This window comes from Accipiter gentilis, chromosome 16, assembly GCF_929443795.1.
Source record: "Accipiter gentilis chromosome 16, bAccGen1.1, whole genome shotgun sequence".
Taxonomy (NCBI): Eukaryota; Metazoa; Chordata; class Aves; order Accipitriformes; family Accipitridae; genus Astur; species Astur gentilis.
This window is the reverse complement of record NC_064895.1, coordinates 27,905,381-27,929,431: the sequence shown is the minus strand read 5'-3', so window position 1 is coordinate 27,929,431 and position 24,051 is coordinate 27,905,381. Positions and strand designations below refer to the sequence as shown.

Below are 24,051 nucleotides of genomic sequence, written 5' to 3'. Positions count from 1 at the left end.
GTGACATATTTTTGACAAGCACTTCAGAAGAGCCTGGATTATCTTGCTGGTCCAGAGACCATGTCACTTAGCCTTGAGCCCTTCCACTAGTTTCCATTCAACCATAAGCACAGATGGAGTTTCCTGGGTTTTGCTTCCCCCCCTGGCTTTTCCTAATCTTTAAGAACAATTTGGTACAACACCAGCCAACCAACCAGACCTAGCATGACAGTGCCGATGAACATCAATGTAATACCACTGCCAGGATCTACTGCACATTAGGCCATTTGTAGAAACAGAAAAGCTCAAAGGCCATGGGTACAACAGCTCTTGGGAATAAGAGAAGTTCTGCAACTCGCTCAGATGAAAAAGCTGGCCATAATGCCATCAACAGCATACACCCTTAAACGTTTCTGCAACTTCCACTGTGTCTCTGATACCTACAGAACTGCAAATCACCCAACTAAGTCCATTTACAGCATAAGCATTTTGTTATTCCAAAATGTTCCCATCTTCTGCTCCTTAAATGATCTCTTTCACCCATCCACTGAATTTTGTCACAAGCTTAAATTGGAGGCTTTAAGGGAGCGAGATAGTCAAAACTCAATTGGACAAGGTCCTGAGGAACTTGTAGCTGACCCTGCTTTGAGCAGGGTGACTGATCTAGAGACCTCCAGGTCTCCTCCAATATCAGTAATTCTGTGATTCTATGAAAAGCAGTTCCTGCACCTTTCCATGAAGTTATACCCAAGATGGTTCTGATCCTAGACTGAAACAACTAGAAATACGGGAGAAAGAATTATGCTGAATATCTTTGTTGAAAGATCAAGAGTGGAAAGACAACTCTACTATGAGCAGAGGATAGGTCATTCAGTCCCAATCAAATCTGTAGTGAATGCTTCTCAAACCGCACCTCTGAAAAAAGCGGAGGAATCTAATACCTCAGAAAGAGCCTTAAAGATAGGACTATAAGCTACAGGATCAATACAAACTGGTACTTCCACATATCATCTCAGTTGCAACTACAGCCGGGAACCTGCAATCAGATTATTTGATAGTAGCAATTCTGGCACCTATGTAAGTATGGAAGCTGTCCTCATCTACTCTGAACAGGGACAGCAGCATACAACTGTTACTAACAGTTGCAGGAGCTGCAATTAAAAGGGACTGTAGCCTATCGCAGCCTGGAGGCATACCCCAAGGACACCAAGGCTCTTCCGACATTATCTCTACACAGGAACAGATACGAACAACTTGGTTCCAGCAGAATGACCGGCACTTTCCTGCTCCTGTAGTGCACTCTCTGCCATATCAGAGAAATGCCCAGAGCCTAGGCATCTCAAAACAGAATGCAAACACACAGAGAGAACAGTACTGCAAATCCTCCCAAGACAGTTCCTTTTGTGCCACCTTAAGGGCCAGCCTCTGGAACATGATAGAAAGGGATCATGAGAGTTCATGGGTGCAATGAAATGAAATTGCTCAGAGCTGGAGGGTCTGAGCAATGCATTTTTGTTCTGTGCAAACTCCACAGATCTCTGATCCATGAAGAAAGGGCGGGAGGGTGGTGTAGCAACTGTGCTGAATTGTGCTGCCTCTGGCTTTCTCTCCCTGTGGCTGCTTAGCAGCAGCCAGTAGCCAGAAGACAACAATGCAGCTCCAAATTACATTACCTCCTGCCTGTATTTGCATGTGGAAATCTGGGTGCTTAACAGGGAACAGCCTGTGACTTTTTGCCAGAACCTTGACCCATTAGCTTACTGTTCAGTGAGGGGAAAAAGGAAATCTGCACAGTAGTCATCAGCCAACCACTGCACTGGTCAAGGAATTAGCAAAAACATGCACAAACTTACATACCCTTCACAAGCAGCCATAAATGCACAAACTCTGCAGGGTCTATCAACAAAAGAACAAATGCTCTGCAGGATTTAAGTCCCAGAAGAAGCAACAGCACTTTCCAAACTTATCTCTAATTTCAAAAGACAGGGGACACGCAGAGAAAACAAGACCAACTATTTAGGACAACTCATGGGTGGGCAAAATCTACTCCCTTAACCACAGCGCTGTTGATTTGCATTAAATCCCAGTGTGTCTTGCTTCATATTGATCTGACAGCAAGGGAGCAAAGAAGATCGATGGCATATTTAGATGATCAGAAGTGTTAATCAAGGAGGCTCCAATGGTGCAAGCTTACCTACAGTATCTGAGACCTCTAACAGCTCTCACGGACTTGAAGTCCCCACACGCTTATTTCAAGACAGTAATAAGTTAAGATGGGTTCTGTTGTGGCTGATGGCCTCCTCCCAAGCTCTTACCTTTCAAGCCAAACCATGTGACTTGTAACAAAGGTTCATACTGTTTTTCACAGTCGCAGACAAGACAGGACAGTTCTTAATTTGTTTAAATTTCTTCTAACCTCCCAGTTTAATTAACTGTAACTCTATTTTTGTAGTTTAGCGAACAGTACTCAGAAAACAGATGACATTTTTCTCCGTCCTTTAAAACCCACAGCACATTCACTGAAATTGTAACACTATATGGGATAATGGCAAGACCAAATCCTTCGAACTGTTCAATTCAGGGTACTCCACTGAAGTATTCTTTATTTTATAGTCAGATTTTTTTCCAGTGAAGAATCCCCAGTGGATTGCTATTTGTTCTTCATAAGCTTCCTTGTCATTCTGCCTAGCATTTACATAGCTACAAACCTTATATTACTTTCACTACTATCCAAGATCTCTTAGCACATTCTTCCCCCTATTCGACTCCTCCCAAAGTTCACAGTGGCCTAAAGTGAAGTTACAGAAAAATTTTCAAGACTACTGCACAACAAGCAAGGTGTCAAACACATACATGGTATTTCAGAAACTTCCATTCAATTTCAGGCCCCAACTTTCCATCTAGACAAGAGACTTCAGACCTCTGAACCAACAGGGCAATTCTTTGCAACATATTCATTTGTGCTTTTCCAGATGTTATTTTTTCCAAAGGATTTTTCTGGATATGTTAGTCATGTCACAGTCTAAGTCTTATTTTATATACTGAAAGAGCAGGCCTATTCTTTGCAAGTGCAAACACGAATGACTAGATAAGTAAAATAAACTCAAATAATAAAATAAATGCTAGTACAAACCTTGATCTCATTACACAAAGTGGGGAAAAGTCTTTTCATTAAATATTTATCAGTGATCAAGCCATATCTGAATCCTTTGTTCAAAGATGAGCAGGACTCAGCAGCTGCTCAGGCTTTCCCAATTCTTGTGAAAATAAGGCCAGTTTGCCGAGATTGGCCAGTTGCTACTGAATGTCAAATTTTATTTTAGATATTTATGCAAATTTCAGATCAAGCAAAATTGATCTACTTTGCAATGTATATTGCTTAATAAGTGTAAAATTAAAATAATGAAGATTCCCAACTCCAAAGAAGTTAAATCTCGATACATATACTAGCATTCATAAAAATATGTATTAAATTCGCTCTTATTTCCTAATGGTTCAGAGCACAGCCATTCCCCTGCAGCCTTCGCCTAGAAACAACAGTAATTTCACAGGCAGAAGATCCCTTGCTTTTGATGGGCACATGGTAATCTTATTAGCAGAAAGACATTTAAGTATGTTTTTGTTATAAGGGAAAATATGCAAGGAAACAAGAAAAAGGTGAAGCCTCTTGTTTACCTGTGTCTTCACACTCTTCTGTCGCTTCCCAAATATGCAGGACAGATCATCTTCACTGCGCGAAGAGAGATCCTTACCTGAAAGGGGTAAAGGGGAGGAAAAAAACCATACAACTTTCACATCTGGTGTTGACAGGTACATTTTGATAACAAACTGTGACTCATGGAGATAGAGAAATCATTTTTGGAGGCGAACAAAAATCAGGAGGAGAATGTTAAAGACTCTAAATGAAGGCTGACCATGACTCCCACGTACAGTAGGAAATATGTGTGTGTAAGGGGAAAGGCTGGTGAGGAGACAACCACAGCCTACTGGTAAATGCCCACAAGGAAACACAGAACAGCAGCTTGTTTCCCCTGACTTGACGCTGCAATTGGTATAGCAAGATGAGGGAAGCAGCCTGTACTACGCTAAAGGGAAAGAAGAGTTGTAACCTCCTACACACAAGAAAAGTTCAAGGAGAAACTGCACATCTTTGGATTCTCATGAGAATTCCCCATCTCCAACAGCGTTAGGGAGTTATAGCTCCTCCGTACAGTGAAAAAAAAATAAATCCATCTTTACTCAGTGGGGACTTTTCTTTGATTCATGAAATTGCTTTTGAAAAGCAAAACCTCCATCTCTTTAACACGCTGGATTATTCCAACTTGAAGCAATTTCAAGGGTGAAGCAAAGACTTCTCTGAGTTTGAGTAGGACCATTAGTCCCATCTGACTGTTGTGTGGCTAGCTGAATATCACATGTGGAGCAGGGAGGGGGAAGCAAAAGGGTGTGATGTGATATTCTGAGATACTGCTGATTCCACAGTGCAGAAGCCTTTATATTGAGTTGTCCACAGCTTGTCTCAGAAAATCCTTTAAAAAAAAAAGTCAACAAAACTTAAAGAAACAAAGTTAGCCCAGATAGACCAATTTATCAGGAGTCTGCTGGGGTCTTACACCACTTGATTTTCTGATTCCAAAATCACTGTCCACAAAATGAATCTAAGCACTTAATGGACAAAAAAAAAAAAAAAAAACATCTGACTATTCCACCTGTTTCTTCTTCTCAGGATCCTTAACTGCCCACAAAGGGTAAGCAGACACGTGAACCTAGAGGAAAAAAAGTGTTACCCAACTTTCTGGTGTCTCACTGTGCAGTCTTACCCAGTCCTTACCCAAGCAAGCTGGATGAGCCTGGTGGCTGTTTTCAGCTTTATCTTGGCCAAGCCTTGGAACATGATACTTACAATCCTGCTGCTCCTCCTCTCACCCTACACTTTCTTTCCATGCCTTCCCCCCTGCCCCTAAATGCATCCCCCTCTTCTTGCATTCTGTAATAGAAAACCAACTTAGCTGACAGTCCAAATCTTTTGCAGCATCACAGTGGAACAGCTACTGGAAAAGCAACTGAAATCACTGTCTTAATCTCATACCGGGTGTGTATCCCCAGATCTAAGTGTGGCTGCTAAGGCTATGTGTGGTGCCTATGTTCCTGCTGCAGTGAGGCTACAAAACAGCAACAGAAACGGAAGCTGCATTTTCTATCGTTGCTGCTCCCTTCTCCCGCTTTTGTGTGAGCTCGTCTTGTTTAGTCTAAAAGGAAGCTGGATCGGACTTGAAGAACAAGGGCCACAACAACATTAGCCTTTCTCAAGTAACTTTTCCTCTTTCCCTGAAAAAGGACAATTTCCCTGTTTTAGACCACAGAGGGTACAATCAAACAGGGGCCTCCCTTATAGAAACACTGCAGCCAAACAAATAAGGCATATTGTTAATATGAAAGCCTTGCTCCATGCTTTACATACTCAAAAGACACTTCTTTTTTCTCTATATTTAGTGAAAGGTTAAATCCAAATCAAATCAAAATAAATCCTCTTTGCTACCACCTCAAACAGGCCACGGCCTCTGTACTTGGAAGCCCTGAACCAATTTAATTGTTTAATGTTGTAAAGTGACAGGGTCATGTTAACATGTTTGACTTCAAGGCCAAATTATTTAATCAAAAATCCCAAACCCCAATATCAGAATTTGGTCTCCATTAAAATGTCAGCTACCTCTGTTTTAGCTGAGGCATTTGCTATCAGAAAACATTACACAGAGCTTCAAGTTTAATAAATCAGTCATTAGTGGAAACCGATCCTATCCATACACCGAAACACATATATACACACACCATGTGCTCATGGGTGTGTGAAAGAGGAACATAACCAACAGAGAAATAGGGCAAGGGATTGAACAATTGTCAAGAGCCAAAACCAGGGATGGTTGAAATAATGTCATCACTGTAAGAAAGAAAGAGATTACTAAACTCCACAAGTTCTTGATACAGTTTTTCTGGCCACCAACCACTGTCCTAATTTATCCAATAAAGTACCTGGTAGATGTAAGAGGACTTTCCTCTTCCTGCATTCAGGTTTAATCTGATCACTGATCTTATCCACATGATCTCCTAACAAGGGTTATTGGAGATTGCAGAGGATAGTGCCGTGCAGATGCCCAAGTAACTCTGTTATCATCTTTGCCTCCCCCTCCCATCCCCTACCCATGCACAGATCACTCAGAATATTCACTGTTCCTTTATTCAGCTGATGGTTCCTTCAGATAGAAATTATTTTATTCAACAGTATGAGCCTAAAGCCATCCAAAATTGTCCAAAGTAAAATGGAACAGCGTAATACAGCTTTAAGTGAGTCGCTGCAGGGGGTATTTCTAAACCGAGATTTTACTTGCCAAATTTAGACCCCAGAAGGCAAGAGATCACCTTGACACGTTTTGGTTGGTTTTCCCCCCCCCCCCCCCTCTAATCTTGGCTAGAGCTTATGAAACAACAAAACTCCTCTTACCTTTTGCAAACTTCATATAATGGACTCGTTTCTTGGAAGACTTGGATTTTTCTTCAAGACTGAACGTCGTCTTCTGATTACTCACTGAGGACTCTAAAAAAGCCAAACCCGAACAGGTACCAACCCTATTAGAGGCACTCTAATCACCAAATTCAAACATCGGTGTATTTAACTTTCTCAAAACCGAGTCTCAACAACATATCACAATATATTACTGAAGGAAGCATGGTAAGTTTTTTCTGATACATGTTACTGCTTGATTTTTTTTTTTTTTTTTTGCCACATGCCCCTTCCCTTCCCATTTCTAAGCTAATGTGATTTGAAAAGGCAGATACAGGTACTCCAGGTCAAAGGCAAAGTCTAATTCAACATCATTTCTACAGTAAGAAAGAATAATAGGTCAGGGTTTATTGTGCTGTTTGTTACAAAATCTCCAGTGCCAGAGTCTGAGGAAGATGTAAGAAACCGTACAAAATAAAATACTGAACCTGACTGGGTACAAAGAAAAAAAAAAATAAAAAAAATCACACAGACAGGCTTTCCACTTCTAATACTACATGAAGTGCCTTTATCTGGACATAGTCTGATACATCTATGTAAAGGAATTAAATGGTGGCAGAGCTTTTCTGTCCCCAAGGCCAGCTAGAACAAATTGCCACATCCATATCAATTAATTTTCCTAGCTTCCAGAAGAGGGGTTGCACCTAAACTGTCCACTGGGAATGGTCTCTAGGGTTGGCTAAGTCTCAAATTCACTCAGGAGCTGTTTGGAAGAATGTTAGCTTGTGCAGGTCAAAACCACGTGAAGGATTAGTCTAACTATTTAACAGTAGAGATATCATGTTCCTGTGCTGTGGCAGGTTATTTTACCGGTACTGACGTGCTCTTTGCATCCACAGAGCCGGTTAATTTCCAAGAAGTTCTCAGAAGGAGGTAACCTGCTGGTTAATAACTACTTTATTAGCTCTGTCCTGAAAAGAAATAGGCACCATAGGATTCTCTGCTCTGTAACTCTAGAAAAGGTTACTCTGTTGATTTATTTTTTTTTCCTTCCAGTGGCAACTGGGATGGGTAGGGAAATCAACCCATACCCTGAGGGCAAAGTTGAATCACCTTTTTCATATGATCCCACCCCTTGCAGACCAAGCTTTTCTGACACTGGAATTACAGCACTTCACTGTTTGATAGGTAGTGACACCTGATGATAGTCATTGACCTAAAAATGAAATCCACAGCTTGCAGTGGGAGAGCTGACTACCAGAATGCAGTCCGAGATCTACTCTTCCATTTACACACCAAGCCCTAATAAGAGTAAGGACTAGCAAACCCAGTTTTAGACAAGAGTTTGCAGTCAGCTTTAAAATCCTCAATAAAAACGGTCTATGGGGAAAGTAAAGATCACAACTAAAATATCGTGACCAGAGACGAAGCACTTTGCGTCTGCTCTCAGATCCATTTGTGCGGAAGGGAACATTACGCAGCAAAGGATTTCCACAGGGCTTCCTCCTCGACTTTATTCTTACAGCAAAAGGGGCAGCAGCACCGCCTTGTGCCTTCAAGGAGGAATTTCACTACTGAAACGTGCTGGCACTTGCAATGGACAGGTAGGTACATCCCTGTGCCTTCTAGTGACTGGTAAATCCTCTGACAAACTGAGCAAGCACTGCAGGAATATTAAAGTGTTTTTTTAAAGCAATTTAGTCATAGCAATAAAGCTATGTGTCATTTCTGCAGCAAGTCTGATACAGATGAATATTCCAAAGCACGTTACAGACATGGCCAGTATGTTGTTGCCCCATTTTACAAAAGGGAAAGAAAGGGACACAGTCATCATCACTTAGTACCCCAGCAAGAGAGTCAGGAATCAAAACTCCTCACTAGGTGGTCAGCTAGAGAAAAAAAAAAAAAAGAAAAGAAAGCTAAAACTATGTACATCAAGGGTATTTAAATGCTGGCATACTAACCACCACGGGGCCCTTCCTTCCCGATCTCTAATTGCAATCCAACTCTGGCAACTACACCAGTTATTTAAGAACAATGAAGTTTTTCAGCTGACTTTTAATGCAATTTGAAACTGGACAATAGCCAATAATGTAACATTTGATCCTGCAGCACAGCTGCAGGCAGAGCTATCTATGAGTTTTGCCAGCTTAAACAATTGTCAAAAACCCAAGTTTCAGAGCAATGCTTGCAGTCTGCAAATCACCAAATGTGATTCTGACTGGGAATTTTCAACATGCACCCAAATTTGTCCTCAGTGATTGAAAACTCTTGTCCCAGCTCCTAAAAAGACAAAGTAAAATTAACTGAGTAAAACAGGGAGAAATACGGTTTTCAGGAGCCACTTTGCATCCGTACAGATGACCCAGGGAATACTGCATAGATTTAGGAACAAGACAGCCTTGCTCAATGAACCTACCTCTGTGCTGACTCATTGTGTCCTTGGGCAAGTCATTTCAGCTCTCTGCTCATCAGTTTGCAGGTTTCCCACCAGTTACACCTAACTGATCTTCCCATGGCTCAAGTTGGAACTTGGGTAGGATTTAGTTATAAAGGCAGAAAGGAACTTCTGGAATTTCCCTATGATACGCTATTCTACCTCTTGAGGACTTCAACTACAGCACCTAGCACTGTGTGGCCTCAGACCGTGATTATGGCTTCAACGCACAAGGACAACTTACACAGCAATTTAAAAAAAAGTGTTTTTAAAGCATCAGGTTCAGAATTGTAATCCTAGTTCTCTAGGATTAGAAACCAAGTTTGATCCTTCTTGCTAACTGATTTTCCTCCTCTTCTTTCTACCTTTCCTCCCTACAAAACCTTCTGTGGTCAAATGTTAAGAATGAACAAATGAAGAGTTGCTAAATTCACTCAGCTAGCAGTTCTGCCACTAGCAGCACGTGGACAAGTTGCTGTGTCCAAATGGAAGCCCTTGGTTTAACAACACTCCACGGAGAGTTGTTTAGATACATGATCAGAGTCTAAGCTTGAGTACAACTAAAGGAGAGACGATAAACCATTTGATGCATACAATTCTTTCTGTAAGCTTACAACCACCAGTTTTGCATAACTTCATTTTTACAAACCAAAGTCAAACTGTAAAAAGCTTTCCAAAATTAAAAAGAATTTATAAATAGCCCTTTTGGGAAAGCTGTGTAGTTTCCCCACTTGCGTGCTCTACATCAGGGCTGCAAAAATCACATTATACCACACTCAAAACAGATGCATAACTCTGAGTCAAAAGCTAAGAAGCAGCTCTCTGAGGACAGGAAAAGTAGGTATTTAGGAAACCACCAGAGCATGGACACCAGGTGTGACAGTTCATTAGTAAAAGAAAGGCAAACGCATTGGAATGGCGAGTGACTCTGTTGTGAGCCTTCATAATGGCTCTGGCTGCTTTATAAAGAAACAAGTCCTGCTGCAGTACATCCCAGCAAAAGGTCCCCTATGTTGTGGTCCTGGATAAAATAAGCAAGTTCAAAATTTTGTTTGCTTTCCCCAACAAAAAGCCTCTAATCGAGGCCTGACTGAGAGCAAAACTGATCCACTGAGATCTACATATCAAGGCAGACAAACTTGAGCATGGTCATGGATGGCAACATGTCCTTTGGCTCCCACTGATTTTGGAGGAGAAGGGGAGTTGTCAACCTCAGCAAGGAGATTATTAGCAGCCCAAAGGATTGGGCCTTAGCTAGCCTTTTAAGACAAAGAATGGAAACTCTGCTAAGCTTCCAGCATCTGATTGAGGAAAGCATGAACCTACCTGTTTCACCCTGTCCATGGCAATCATTCAGTTCAGCCAGAAGCTGGTTGAAGTCATCCTGATGAGCAATCCAGTTGTCCTGTAAATATCACCCACATTAATACAAGACAAAAGTCTTCAGAACTAACAGAAGTTTTTCTAAAGAAGATATTAAGACTCTGCATTTTGAGAAGCAACTTAATTGTATATACTCAATCCTTGTTGGTGGGAGGGACCCTCAGAGGCTCCACAAGTGGCAATGCTAACAACAGCTCACTACAGTCACTCCAAAGTCCAGAAATTTATGTCCTTAATACTGCTGCTGGCTCTGTGTGTCCCCCATCTGTGCAAGATGTTTTCAGGAGTAGGCAGGAAGTACTAGTGTGATTTTTCCCAGCAACAAAGTTACTTAAGATGTTGATTATGAGACAAGCACCTGTAGGACCATGTTCTGCTCTGCCTATGTACCTGAACTCCAGTCAGGAGTATCAGGAAGAGGGACAGAAGGCATGAAGCTAAAGAGGGCAGAAGACACAGGGAAAAAGGAAGTATTTCACTGATTTGCTTGGAAGCAAAAAAAAAAAAAAAAAAAAAAAAAAAAAAAAAATCTCTCTGAACAGCCTGCTCCTATTCACCGTAATCCTTCCAAGCAGGTACTTATTCCTAAACCACCCAACAAAGCAGAACTAAACTCCAGGTCAAGAGTTTCTACAGATATGTTCGCATAGGTACATGCTGCCACTGGACTGGACAACAGATTTCACTAACATCCCATTACAAAGATTATGCTTTACCTGAAATGGGAGCCATTTCCTTACCTGGGTCTAGTGCTCACCTCGTAATTGATGGTTGCTCCTAACCCCAGCATGTTGTTTTTCACCTGAACCTTGATATGTTCTGTATTTCCTTGTTCCTGAGCCCCAAGACCCTAAGGAGGATTCAAGGGTAAAAATGTAAGGATTTTACAGCAGTGACTAAGCAATTAGACCTTTTGTACTGTAAGATAGTTTGCAATGAAATACAGCAAGAAATCACAACTTACTATTTGCTTGTCTGTAACTGAATTCATTCACAGGCATTAGCACACATGAGATACTATGTTTTTTTAATTTACTACTTAAGCCTCCAGCAAAGTATTATAAACACTAAAATAGCAACATTAAGTAGTTGGGTGATTAATCAGGAAGCCACCTGACATTCCTAGGCAAGTCCAAAGTGTTTACAATTTTAAAACAAGACACTACATAAAAAGAACATGCCTCTCACCAAAAATACCTCCGTCATGGGGAAGGCAGCTGCGTAATGGCTGTAAGACAGATGCCACATAGAACATACGATACAGAATGAAGTTATATGGGGAGAAGAGGGAGGGGAAGAGTCAGACTGGAGCTAGCAGGACATTTAAGAACTTCTTCCATCTCATTCACGCTCATAACCTGATGAAGATACTGTAGCAAACAAGTGTCGGGTTTGGCTACCCTTAAAAACATAACCACTCAAATCTGGGAAGCAATCTTTAGGCCCAGTATTATCTTTCTTAACTGTACGCTCAGGGGGAAAAAAAGACAAAGTATTTGGTTTAAAACTTTACTCCTGGTATCTACCTGCTTTTTCCCTAATCTGTCACCAGTAACAAATCATCAGCTAAGTGTATGGCTATAATAAACATGTATGTGGAGTAGTGGAGAAGAGCCCTGTGGATAGATCCTGGGCGTATCTAATATCTGAAGCAATGAGGCATATTTGAAAAAGGCTGTTGCTACTACAAATCCAGTAGAGTCTGTTTGGTCAGTGGGGTGGAAAGTTTACCTTGAAACTTCTGCTAAACAAAAAGTATGGAAGCAAGCAGGACACTTGGTTACACATCCTGCTGTGACCCAATTCCTATACGACTAATAACAGGACTAGCGTAAGCAGCTTAATTTCACTGCACAGATGGGCTTTTGCCCATTAATTTGATGAAGCTAAGGTTCCACTTGTCCGAGTTTGTAGTGGAATGGAGAGAAATCTTTCTCGTACAGCTATAACTGTTGTAAAGGAAGATCTTGTAGCTCAAGTAGGAAACTTATTGTTGTGAAGATGATGGGGAGGCGGGGAGGGTGACAGACAGAAAACAACATGAGGCCTTCCTTTCACACCCTGACACAGTGTTCATAACGGCAAAGGTGTTATCTATGGTCAGAGAAGCTGGCTACCTAAAAATACAACCAGAACATTTAACAGTATTTTTTATACTCTGGTTTACATATCTATTTTAATCTTACACACATAGAACACGTATGCATACAATTTACATAAAAGGACAGTACTCATGCTCCATACTCTTAACAGTTTGGTCTAAAGCCTAGTGAAACCAATGCCAATTCCTTGACTTCAGCAGCATTTGAATCAGGTACCACTGCTTGTTCGTGAAATAAGAGGCAGTTAGAATCCAGATTTATATGTATTAACTGTAAGACAACTGAGGCAACAGTAGGCTACACTGAGAAATCCGAGAGTAGGCATATTTTTCTAAGTTTTAACACATTCACAGAACTGAGAATGAGCCTTATTTTATTCATTTTAAAAAAAGGCTGGGAGATGAAGTCTAGGAGAAGAATTAAATAAATATTGTAGGAATTTTGTGTGCATTCGTTTCATTAAACATGCTGACGTACAGGCCCAAATCTCAGCTTTGCTGAGGCACCTTTGTGGAAGTTAAACTGCTTTTAAGGGGCAGCTGAGAAGTCTGCAGCTGCCTGCACTGACCTAGAGATTATTCTTAGTGCCAGAAACCAGTCACCTCACCCCACAGGTACAGGCTGGAGCTGGGAAGGAATATAGCTCATATAACTCTGCATTTTGGCCATTCAAGGAAGAGATCAGAAGTAAACTTTAATAACAGGTCCTGGAGTTGCTTTAAACAGTACCAAAAGCCAGGGAGAGAACAGAGGGTGTACAGGCAACTTAAAGCCTTTAACCATCACCTGATTTAACACACCAACTCCTGCTCTTACTTAGGGACTTCACCTTGTCAAAGAGAGGAGAGAAAAACTGGAAAGCAGGACAGGCACAAGCAAGCAAATACCTTTGTAACAAACTGCAGAAATCTAACATTGCTCAAATTCTTTGTGCAATTAAGAGAATACATCAAATAAAAAGAACACGGCCGTTTTAAACACTGAGATCGAGAGTCCCATGGCAGTCTTCCGCCCTTCAGCTAGACAACTCTCCTTCACATCATACCTTTCCTTTGGACCAGCCCATCTTTTCCAGCATCTTCTGGCCAAATTTAGATTCATCTTTACTCCAAGCGCTATTTCGTGGATCCACAGACCACTTCTGCCTTCTACGGGCTAGAGCAGGAAGGAAAAATTCAAACAGGCTCTGCTGACATTTCTGCAGTGTTCTTAGTATTTAATCAATTCAAGAAAAGCTCTTCATTGCAAAAAAACCAGAACTTATGCCAGACTAAAAACATCTTGGGGGTTTAATTTTACTAAACCTTATATTGCAAAAAAAGGACAGTGAAAATGTTAATTATTAATGTGAAGAATGTCAAAGTAAAATTGCAATGGAAGTTGTCATCCCTAAGGATGAGCTGCAATTCAGGGAAGGCTTTAAGGATTACCATTTAGGTGTACAGGCCTAAATTCCATTTTTATTCCAATTTTGTTTTACATCTGGCTTCAACATGAAATCTATAGGGGATGAGACTGCAGTGCTAGCTTTCCCAGTTCTGGACAATATCCACTAGTCAGTCTTCCTTTTAACCAGAACATATAAGTTTTAATACTTGCCTTCATAACAAAAGCCAAGTCAAAAAATCAAACATAAGTGACCAGAGAAACTGAATTACAGAACACAAACCAGTGGGATTTCAGCTCTTGGATTTACCACAAAATGGTTTATTCAGAAACAGAAAAGTCACCGGAAATTATTGCAGGTGTTAAGAGATCCAAACGTGAATCAAAGCTCCTTTGTCCTATACAGACTCCTAAAGAAGCTACAGTCCCCCAGGCTCACATGCGTGCGCTTGACTCTATCATCAGGAATAGCTTCATTGAAATCAAGGAAGAAAAGCTAGCACAGTTAACCAGTCACTTTAAGCGTGCACCTAAACATATGCAGGAAGACAACCTACATAAACAAGACAAACAAAGAATGGGAGACAGGAAGATTACAAACTTCATTAAACACGATGGGAAATGGTGGATCAAAACTGACCGACTAACCCAAGGCCATACAAAGTCAGCGAGAAGCCAAGTCCACTGAAGGGCTTTCAACATAATCAGGAAGTCATCTTTCCCTAAAATGCAACACTTAAGATTTGGGCCAGAGGGACAGAATATTACAGGGATGTTCGATTCATTTTTTGCCCAGCTTTGTTTCGTTCTTAAAGAAAAACTAAAACTGTCACAATGCATGATGGTGGCTTTTTTTAACATACTTCCGAAGCTTTGAAGCTCAAAATAGGTGCTGTGTGGCAGCCCAATAAAACGTAATAGCCTGATAAAGAATTTTATAAAACCCCAAACAGTCCATAACAAAGATTTTACAGTAGGTTAAATGACTGAGCACTGCGAGAGGAATCGAGGGAGCCTTTGCTTGGTTCACTTCTCTACAGAAAAACAACAACTTATTTCCAACAGTCAGACTTCAGAGAAGCATCTACTACAAGCCCTGCCTGTGCTGCTAACAAAAGGTGGTAAAGTGCCACTACAGACTGTGATTTTAAACACCCAAGAAAATTAGGGTTCCCTGCTGCCCCACTGCGAACAAAAACTGGCTACCTCCGCAACGTGGCTGACTTCACTCATTTGAAACACTGAGATAGGAACCCAGGACAATTAACAAGCTTTGTCATCTTCCCTCACCCAAGATGCAAATGATCTCTAAGGACCCAGGTTTCCAGTGGTTTGTGGGGGGAATGAGTTAAAAAGCTATCAAGCTGGCAGCAAAAGTTAAGTCCTATAAAAACAGGGAACACCTTGGCTGCTGGCTTTCCTCCGTAGCTGACAGTGAAACAAACATAAAAAGAAAGACCATAAAAAGAAGCAATTTAATAGAGATTATGCTGCACAGCTGAGCAGCAGCCCTCCTTTTCAATCATATTTCTTAATTTGTCCCTTTGTTTAAAATCTCTTGATTAATATCAACTTTCCCTCACTCACCTAAACCTAACCGTTCAATGCCTTTTTTAAAAAAGGCATCTAACTGTAACAACATTTTAAGTATGCCCATATTCTGTTATGCTCTCTGTAACTAGTTCCCCAGGTGGTGACTTTGCAAATCCCAAGAAATTAAATTCAACGCAATTCTTACCGTTCTAAAGCCACCGTATGTATCTAAGGATTTGTCTACACAGCAGAGGTAATCTGTGTCAATGGAATGTGTGAATTTAAATTAACTTCCAAATTAAGTTGTTTGATGTAGTTCAACTAATCCACTTTAAAAGTTAATTTCTATTAATTTTCCTGAATCTCTCTCTGCAGAGAAGCCCTGAGATGTTTTACTCTCAGGAGGACACTGGTAACAAAACACAAGGGCACCTAATACAGAGATTTCTCAAGCTTGAAATTTTGAGAGACCTTCCCTTTCCCAGCACTTGCAATCCAAGTATTTCAAACCTTTTAACTACCACTATGGAATTAATCCTCACATTTCTGCCATGTTTACACACACTTATTTTCAAAAATGGTAAGCTAGACGCAGGAAAATAAACCTGCTTACATCTTTAGAGAAGTATTTAAGAAAGCCAGCAACAACTTCATGCCACATACAGCAACCACAAAATCATCTCCCCTCTCCAAATAAACAACAAAAAAAGACTGTTTAGTCAACAATTTATCAGAAATGTTTGTTCACCGATGTCTTAAGAGCAAGAAAGGAAACAATATACTGTCTTCCAGCTAAAAAATTCATCTCAGTAGTTAACACCAATCTTCTGGGTTGCTCATAAAATGAGCCTAGTGATAGTAATCCAACTCTGGGCAAGCAGCACCACCCAGTGGAGAAAAGCGTAATTTCTTTAGATACTTCGCTAAGATACCCTGCGATTTAAAAAAGATCAATTACTAAATCCTTTTACCAAGACTAATTCTGTGCCTGGAGCATGTGTTTAATTATCATTGCTGAAAGTTCCATATCAGTTCCCATCCAAAGCCCTGCTGTGTGCCCATTTATGGTGATAACAGAAAATAACAAACAGGCTAAATTTCTCCAACAAACAGAAAAAAATATACTGCCCACAGAAGGGACTTTATTTTTAATCAAAGCTATGAAACCCATCATTAACACGTACATTTTTTTTCCTGACAAGCGCCAGTCAGATAGAGAGTTAATTAAAGTTTATTAACAGTTAAGAGTAGTTAAAAATAAGTGGGGAAAAAAAGCTCTTTGGTCATTTCCGCAATTGATATATTTTTAAAATTCAAACTACGTAAGCAAAGAATGATCAAGTTTGTCTTTTCTCAGTTTAGTTCACAGCATCACAAAAGTTGGAAGGACCTCTCAAGATCATCGACTTCAACCTCCTGCATAAGCAGGTTGCCCAGGACCATGTCCCGTCTGGTTCTGAATATCTCCACAGACAGATACTCCACAGCCTCCCTGAGCAATTCGTTCCAGTGTTTGGCCACCCTCACAGTACCAACAAGATGGAATTTCTTGTGTTTCAATTTGCACTCACTGCTTCTTGTCCTGTCACTGGGTACCACTGAGAAGCTACTTTAAGTGCCTGAAATGCATGTGCTTTCACAGCTGTAGTAAAACCAATTAACACCTCCTCCCTCAACTTTTTTTTTTTTTTTGATGAATATTACTAAGAGCATCAGAACTTGATCTGGAACTGCAAACAAAAATGCACGTGTGTGACATGGCTTCACAATTATAACTGCAGTTGAAGGTGATGAACAAAGGCATACAACTGTGCAAAGGTGCCTCTCAGCAGCTAGGTTTGGCTTTTAAGGCATTTGATTTTAGAATTCATTACATACAAAAGCTATGTTAACACACTGGAACAGGTCACCCAGAGAGGTGGTAGATGCCCCATCCCCAAAAACATTCAAGGTCAGGTTGGACGGGGCTCTGAGCAACCTGATCTAGTTGAAGATGTCCCTGCTCACTGCAGGGCAGCTTGGACTAGATGACCTTTGAAGGTCCCTTCCAACCCAAACCATTTTGTAGTTCTGTGATTATTGTTATGTACAGTGTCCAACTGAAATAATTAACAAATTCTGGAAAAAAAAAAGGTACCAACAAAGTTTACATCTAAAATAATTAGAAAATTACATATGCAAATTCAATTTTGTTTTCCTCAGTTCACACCTGTATTTTCCACTAGAAACCATATTTTCTATTTAGTCATTATACTTAAGTCCATGTTTCCTGTAGTCAAGCGAACAAATTCACCAGACTCTACGCTGTCATGTTAAGGGCGTCCTGACACCACTAAGCTTACCAAAACCACCCAAGGACATTAAAAATACTGAGACAGAAGTGTATTAGTCCTATAACATAAAAATCTATGGTTCCGAAGTTTAGTCTTTCTATTCATATACAGTTTCACAATTACCAGAAAAGGCTCCTTTACAGGAATGAATCTTTAACTTGGAAGAGAAGGCAGCAAAAATTTTTAGTTCTCGCTTTGGCCAGCCCCGAGACAGTTCTGTTTCTTGAACTGAGGAGCTTTACCCAAGAAATAGTTATCAGTCAGGATATTTATCCAATGTTTTAATAAATTCTTTTAGATATGGGGAGCCCAAGTCCTCAGTCACCTCCGAGGTAAGAGTGAAGCACTACTGGACTCCACTATTAGGGAAAAGTTAAACAAAATTATCAGGCTGCATATCATAAAACCTTCAGAAACGATTCACTCGGCGGCACTCTTACACAAAGGGCATGACACAACCTCACGGCCTTATCCTGAGCTCTCCCCGCGAGTTCAGCGGATTTACCTGCCTTTCCTGAAGCCCCTGACACCCCGCTCCCACTTTCCCACCCCAGAACTCCCCTGCTCTCCTCAGCTCCCTGCGCAGACAACAAGGGCGAGCTAAGCTCAAACACTAACCCTGCGTGCGATCAAAAGACCGATGCCTACACACACCCGGATCCCCCGAGTCCTGCCTGGCTGACACACAGCAGCCGCCAACCCCCAGCACAGCCCCAGCCCCAAAGTTTCGGGGCACCTAACGCCCCCCCGCCGCAGACACGGCGCCCAGGCCCTGAAAGGAAACGCCGGCCCCCCGCCCCATCAAGCGAGGGCGGCGAGGAGGATCTGGGGCAGCTCCCAGGCAGCCTCCCCCCCCCCCCCCCCCCTCAGGATAACGGCTCTTCCCGACCCCGACCCCGGCGTCGCCCCGAGCGCCGCCGGCGCGGTTCGCTCCCCGCGGGGAACGGCACTCACGCTCCGCCAGCATCGCCATCTTGGGGGCCTTCCTCCCTCCGCGGCGCGTTCTCCCGCCACCCCGAGGGGGCCTTTTGTGAACGCGGGCGTCGGTAGAGGCGGCGACAGAAATGCCTGATTATAAAAGAAGGCTTGAAGCAAGCGAGCGCCGCGCCTCACCCTACCGAAAACGGAGGGTGTAAACCCGCTAAAGTTCGCCTTAAAGGTACCAAAGGACGTGCGGTTATATCGGCGATTCTCGCGCCTTTCCCGGAGGATATCGGACAGGCACCTTGGCGGGCAGCCGAAGAGCGGAGGGCGGCAGCGTCCTCTGTCTCCACAGAGAGGGCCGGGGGTGAGCGGCGGGTTCTGCTGGGCGCTTCGGGCCTGCCCCGCAGCCGTTAAAGCCGCTTAAAGCCTCTGCGAGCGGGTGGTGGGGTCCCTTCGGGTGTTTAGGCGTCCCCACAAGTGCAGCTTGGGACGGCGTGTCCGCAGGCGGAGCCCTTTGGGGGGGTGTGTCGTGGAGGATGGGGAGTGGGATGAGGCGGTGTTCGGCTGTGGCCTCGGGGTGTGCGGTGAAAAATAACGGGGCACGGGCAGCCTGAATCCTTGGGGGGGCAGTGGGGGGGGATGAATGTCCCTGAATTTACCCAAATGTGTGCCCGTCGCGGGAGGGAAGAGCGGTGGGGGGACCTCACGCGTCTTGTGCACCGTCCTCTGCCTGTCCTCGTGTAATAAAGCTGAACTTGTCATGTTTGGGTCCCAGGACAGCTCTTGGTATATAAATGGTCGAAGATGTTGAAGCCTGAGCCTGAGGGGAAACTGCCAGACAAGACTCTTAACAAGCAGCAGCAATGAACTATGTAAACATACGTCTTAACAGCAGCAACTTGAAGCCTCCTCAGGCAAATTACATCTTTATTCTGCTTTTCAAGATTTTTAAGGATTCTGTCATGAACCCAGATCTTCCTTCCTATAATATCAGCTCAGTGCTTCTTGTCTTACTCCCCTTACGTGTGGAATAAAGCGTATTTTTTCCTTTCTGAAACAAACGGTTTGTATTTGGCTACTGAATGCAATGCCTCCTTGACGTTTACTTGTGAATCAAACCACCGCTATTTAGTAGTCTTTTCTTGCAGATCATGGTTTTGAGCCCTTGGTCATTCATGTTTTTCTGGGTTTTTAGCCACTCTTCAGTTGTTTTATTTAAAGTGTAGCACCCAAAACACAACAGACGTGATGCTGCTGAGTTCTTCAGAGCGCTTAACTGGAGTTGTAGGCTGCTCCCCCTGTCTCTTCTCTGACTATGTGTTGCATCTGAGTGTAATATTTTGTTTTCTAAACTCCGTACCCCTTTCAGAGAAGTGCTACGTAAGGCTTTTGTATTCTGTGTTCGTGGAGTGTGTTAATCCTGTCTTTTGCCCTTACTGAATCAACACTTACTTCTGTCTTTCTATTTTGTTGTATTGTTCTGAATTGCAGACCTTTGGGGTCTCTGCTGTCTCCTTCCCAGCTTGGAGTCACCTGCAAGTGTCGTAAGTGTGCTCTATACCTTAAGTCAGGTCGTTAATGAGTCCTACCAGGATCAGAACAGGTTCGCCACCACTCTTTCTTCATCCATCCTTCCATTTGGATGACAACTGGATTACAGCTGGCCCAGTTCAGCTTTTCAAACTGCTTTGCTTCTGTGCTTTTTGATTTACATTACATTTCCCTATTTGCTTATAAGAACACTGTGAAAGACAGTTTCTAAAGACTTTATAGACATAGAAAATAGAAATTATAACAGTGTCTTTTCCTCTGCAAGACCCATTCTGTTGGTCAAAGTTAGATTGATATGATGGAGCTTGTTCTTGGCAAAATATAAACATACAAATAGCCTGGGTTTGGGTTTTTTTAATAGTTTATATTCAATTCCTATTAAACTGACTGCTCTGCCCTACTTGGTCCTTTAAAGACGAGTATCAAGTTGGTCCTTTTGTGGTCTTCTAAGCCCACATCCAGCCAGAAATTCTCTCACCAGCCTTTTTACATCAGTTCTCTGTGTACTTTCAGGTCGCATTCGTCAGGCTTGACTGGTGTGAAAACAAATAACTACTTCCCAATCCTTCACTACCTGGGAGAGAGATCTTTTCCCTTTGCCTAATTGTGCTAGCCACTTGATTGCATCTAGTCCTTTTGGTGAAGACTAAGTGGATGAATCATGCCCTGCTCCTTTGCTGTGTACTGGATCAGCCTTGCCTTTGGTCTTTCTCTTATGCCTGCTGCGCTATATAAAGCTTTGCAACTGCAGGTGTTATCTCATTCAGTGCCTTGACTTTGTTCATTCTGTCTGTTATGCTCATACTATATGTCTGTATGTGCTCTGCATAAGGTGGTCTTGCATCTACTTGTGTCCTGGCTTGCAGCTGGATGTTATGCACTGATGCACTTATGAGCGTTAGTTTAAGGAATGACCGTCTTTAATTCATAAACCAGGCTCCCAAGACACTGCCTGGTAATTCTTTGAGCTTACTGAGGTCTACCTGAAATATGTCAATGTTTTTTTGACTCCTCTACTCTCCTGCCTTAGGAAGAGGAACCATCATTTGTACCTGGAAATAACCAGGTATGTGGCAGATTTCAAGCTTCCACTTAAGGTTTTCCTCCAGGAGGAAATCCCTGGAGATCAGAATCAACACTAGGACAGCCTTCTTTCTGTTTTTGTTTTTTTTTTTTTTTTTTTCTTGCCCTAACAAAATTCATACACAGCAGAGACCTGCTTGGACAGTCTAGGACAGGGTCCACCTCACCTCCCTTAACTGTGTACAAAGCAGGCCTGTAACCTGAATTCCTGGTGCCCGTCTTTCTGCTAACCCAGAGGGTGTTTAGATACCCAGCTGAGTCTCAGGATACCTCTAGCTGAATCCCATCAGCCCTGCTCTCTTCAAAAGGGAGGACAGGCCAGATGAACTCTCATGTCACCACCAGCTCTGTGATTGTGGTAGGTCTCAATCTGACATCCCATCTGCTTTCTAGTGCTCACAGGTCAGACGCACCAGGATCCTCCTCCCCTTTCATCGCCACCCAGGGATTCTCAGCAGTGGCCACTCTGCTGAAATATAAGGTGATGTTATCTTCCCCTCCGCCATCCTTCCACTTGTGTTTCCTGAACAAAGTACTCCTTCCTGGCAGTAATAGCCATTAGCACTCCGAGATCTCTATTACATCAACTAAATTGTAGTATCATCCATGCGTTAAGTGCTCAAACAGTCACTTACTTGTGTGAGCCATTTCAGACCAGCCAAATTCTGCTTCCATTTTTGATTCTGGAGAGGTGTTAAGGCTTCTAGCTGAGAATTGAGTGTAATATTTGATCGCTCCAGTAGGTAGCAGCATTACATACCTTTGAGTCAGCTTCGCTGTGCTAGAAAGACATCACTGAAGGGGGAAGATTGGAAGTAATTTCTGTTAAAGGATGCCTTGAGGTTGAGATTTGTTTCTTGTTTGTTTTTGAAATTTAATATTCGACTGCATCGGAGCACTTCTACTTCCAAAGCTGTCTTACTCCCCTGCTTGCAAAGAATCACAGCTTAAAACACAAATGAGATCATACCTTCTTTAATTATTGCTGACTGCATTTGCTTAACAGCAGGCTTGAGGTCGAGGTCCAAATTATTCTACACAGATATAGCTGCAGTTCTTGCAAATTAGTATTTTAAAGTGCTGATCCTAGAAACATTTAAGTACATGAATATGCACAGGGGCAGTGAAATTAGGCAATGTGCACAAAAGAGGAAGGTCCCATCCAGGGGCAATTATTATATTTCACAATTACATATCTGGGTAAAGCTGGTGTCACAGGAAAGAAAAATATTTGTATGCATATATATGTATGTTTGTGTATATATTTTCTTCCCAGAGAAAGAACAGCTTATATGGGTGATTATATCCCTCTAAGAATATAGCCTGAAATCCTATTTCCAGTGTGCTTGGAGTGGTTGAAATGTAGCTCTTCTCTGAAAATAAAGCAATAAAGATGCCTGGTGGGCATTACGTTCGGAGTTCTCCAGCGATTCCTCCCAAGGGTCTTACTTGAAAAGGTGTTTCCCGACAGCCAGCACTGCAAAGATCATTTAGGGCTCAGAGATCTGAGCAGGGTATTTTCCTCCTGGCACATTGTTATCGATTGCACGGTGGCTGCAGCCTGCGCTGTGCTGTCAGTGGCAGCTCCAGAGTCCCCACATGCCCTGGGGAATTCCTTTGATGCCACTCGCAGGTTGAAGTGTCTGGGTCTTGGGTGGAGATCCAGCTGGGACGAACAGAGCCAACAATACGGATAAATTGAAACAGCAGATGAATGGAGGAGGGTTGCAAGCGCGGCTGAGCCTGATACCCACCTTGCTGGCCCCATTCCACCCAGAGGAGACACGTGGAAGGGAATTAAATTTCCCAGCTAACGAGCAGTTCCTATGCCCCGCAGAAGCGCAGCCATGGGTATCAGCAACGGGCTAATGCCACAGGTAGCTCTACACAAGTCTCTTGCTACGTGAGGACACTGGGGTGGGATCCATGAACGTGTTACAACCCCCTGGGAGTTCATGGGGAGACAGGCATTCGCAGGTGGGGTTCAGGTCCCCTCGCACTAGATGCTTGCAAGAGATGTCTAGACCTGAATGTATCACCCTGAGTTCAAGTAGAGAAGAAACAGCATCACTCAAAGCACCCATTTTTCTCTGTCTGTGCCCTATTCAAGTGCCCCACCAACAAGGGAAATGTGAGGAGGGAGAGGAGAAGTGGCCAGGAAAAGAAAAGAGAAGTGGGCGAAAAAGGAGGAGAAAAGCAAGTAAAGAAATAGGATGTGAGTCCTGGCTGTGCAACAGGTCATTTGTGAGGCAAATCAGCCTCTGTGGTGTGATAAATGGCCTGAGGCCAGACTAGAAATGCTTATTGAGCGAGTCCTGGGAGAGGTGTGATGGAAGCACTAGGGACAAGGACTGCCTGGAGACCTTAAAACGAAAAGACAGGTTTGATTTAGGACAATGATTCAAGAGAACACGCGGATTAGAGGTGAGCTCTGGTATAAAGCTGTATTAGCCGAGCAGAGAAGTCACCCGTCAAGAGTCAGGCAGGGAGCAAGAGATTAACAACGTCTGACCCATGGAGCAAAAGATGTCAGAACGAGTGCCCGCAGCCAGGAGATGAGGGGTTCAAAGAACAGCTACTGGGGCAGGCAAGGAGCAGAAAGAGGCTCAAGGCAAGGGGTTGATGTTCCTAGAAATGCTGCCGGTGAAGAACTCGGCAGCAGTGCGCGGTGCCTGGCAGGGAACGCTGGAGGGAGCGTGGGCAAAAGAGGCAGCAGACAGAAATCCAGATAATTTTCCTTCTGTTCCATGAGCGTAGTGCGTTTTGGTTTTGTTTTTTTTTTTTTAATTATTATTGCTATTGTTGTTGTTGTTAATTCATCAGCCTAGGCTTTATGGGATG

General features: G+C 42.6%; 1 protein-coding gene across 1 annotated transcript in view; it reads right to left on the bottom strand.

Annotated features, from left to right (window-relative positions):
- PINX1 (PIN2 (TERF1) interacting telomerase inhibitor 1) overlaps positions 1 to 18,666 on the bottom strand; it is a 60,754-nt gene extending 42,088 nt beyond the window's left edge. Inside the window, exons 1-6 of the mRNA XM_049819238.1 lie at positions 18,607 to 18,666; positions 13,446 to 13,555; positions 11,056 to 11,148; positions 10,242 to 10,320; positions 6,479 to 6,571; positions 3,655 to 3,731 (exon numbers count right to left, since the gene is read on the bottom strand). Coding sequence (XP_049675195.1) covers positions 3,655 to 3,731; positions 6,479 to 6,571; positions 10,242 to 10,320; positions 11,056 to 11,148; positions 13,446 to 13,555; positions 18,607 to 18,625 — 471 coding nt within the window. The 5' untranslated portion in view covers positions 18,626 to 18,666. The remainder of the gene's footprint in view (positions 1 to 3,654; positions 3,732 to 6,478; positions 6,572 to 10,241; positions 10,321 to 11,055; positions 11,149 to 13,445; positions 13,556 to 18,606) is intronic.
- Positions 18,667 to 24,051: the final 5,385 nt, after the last annotated feature.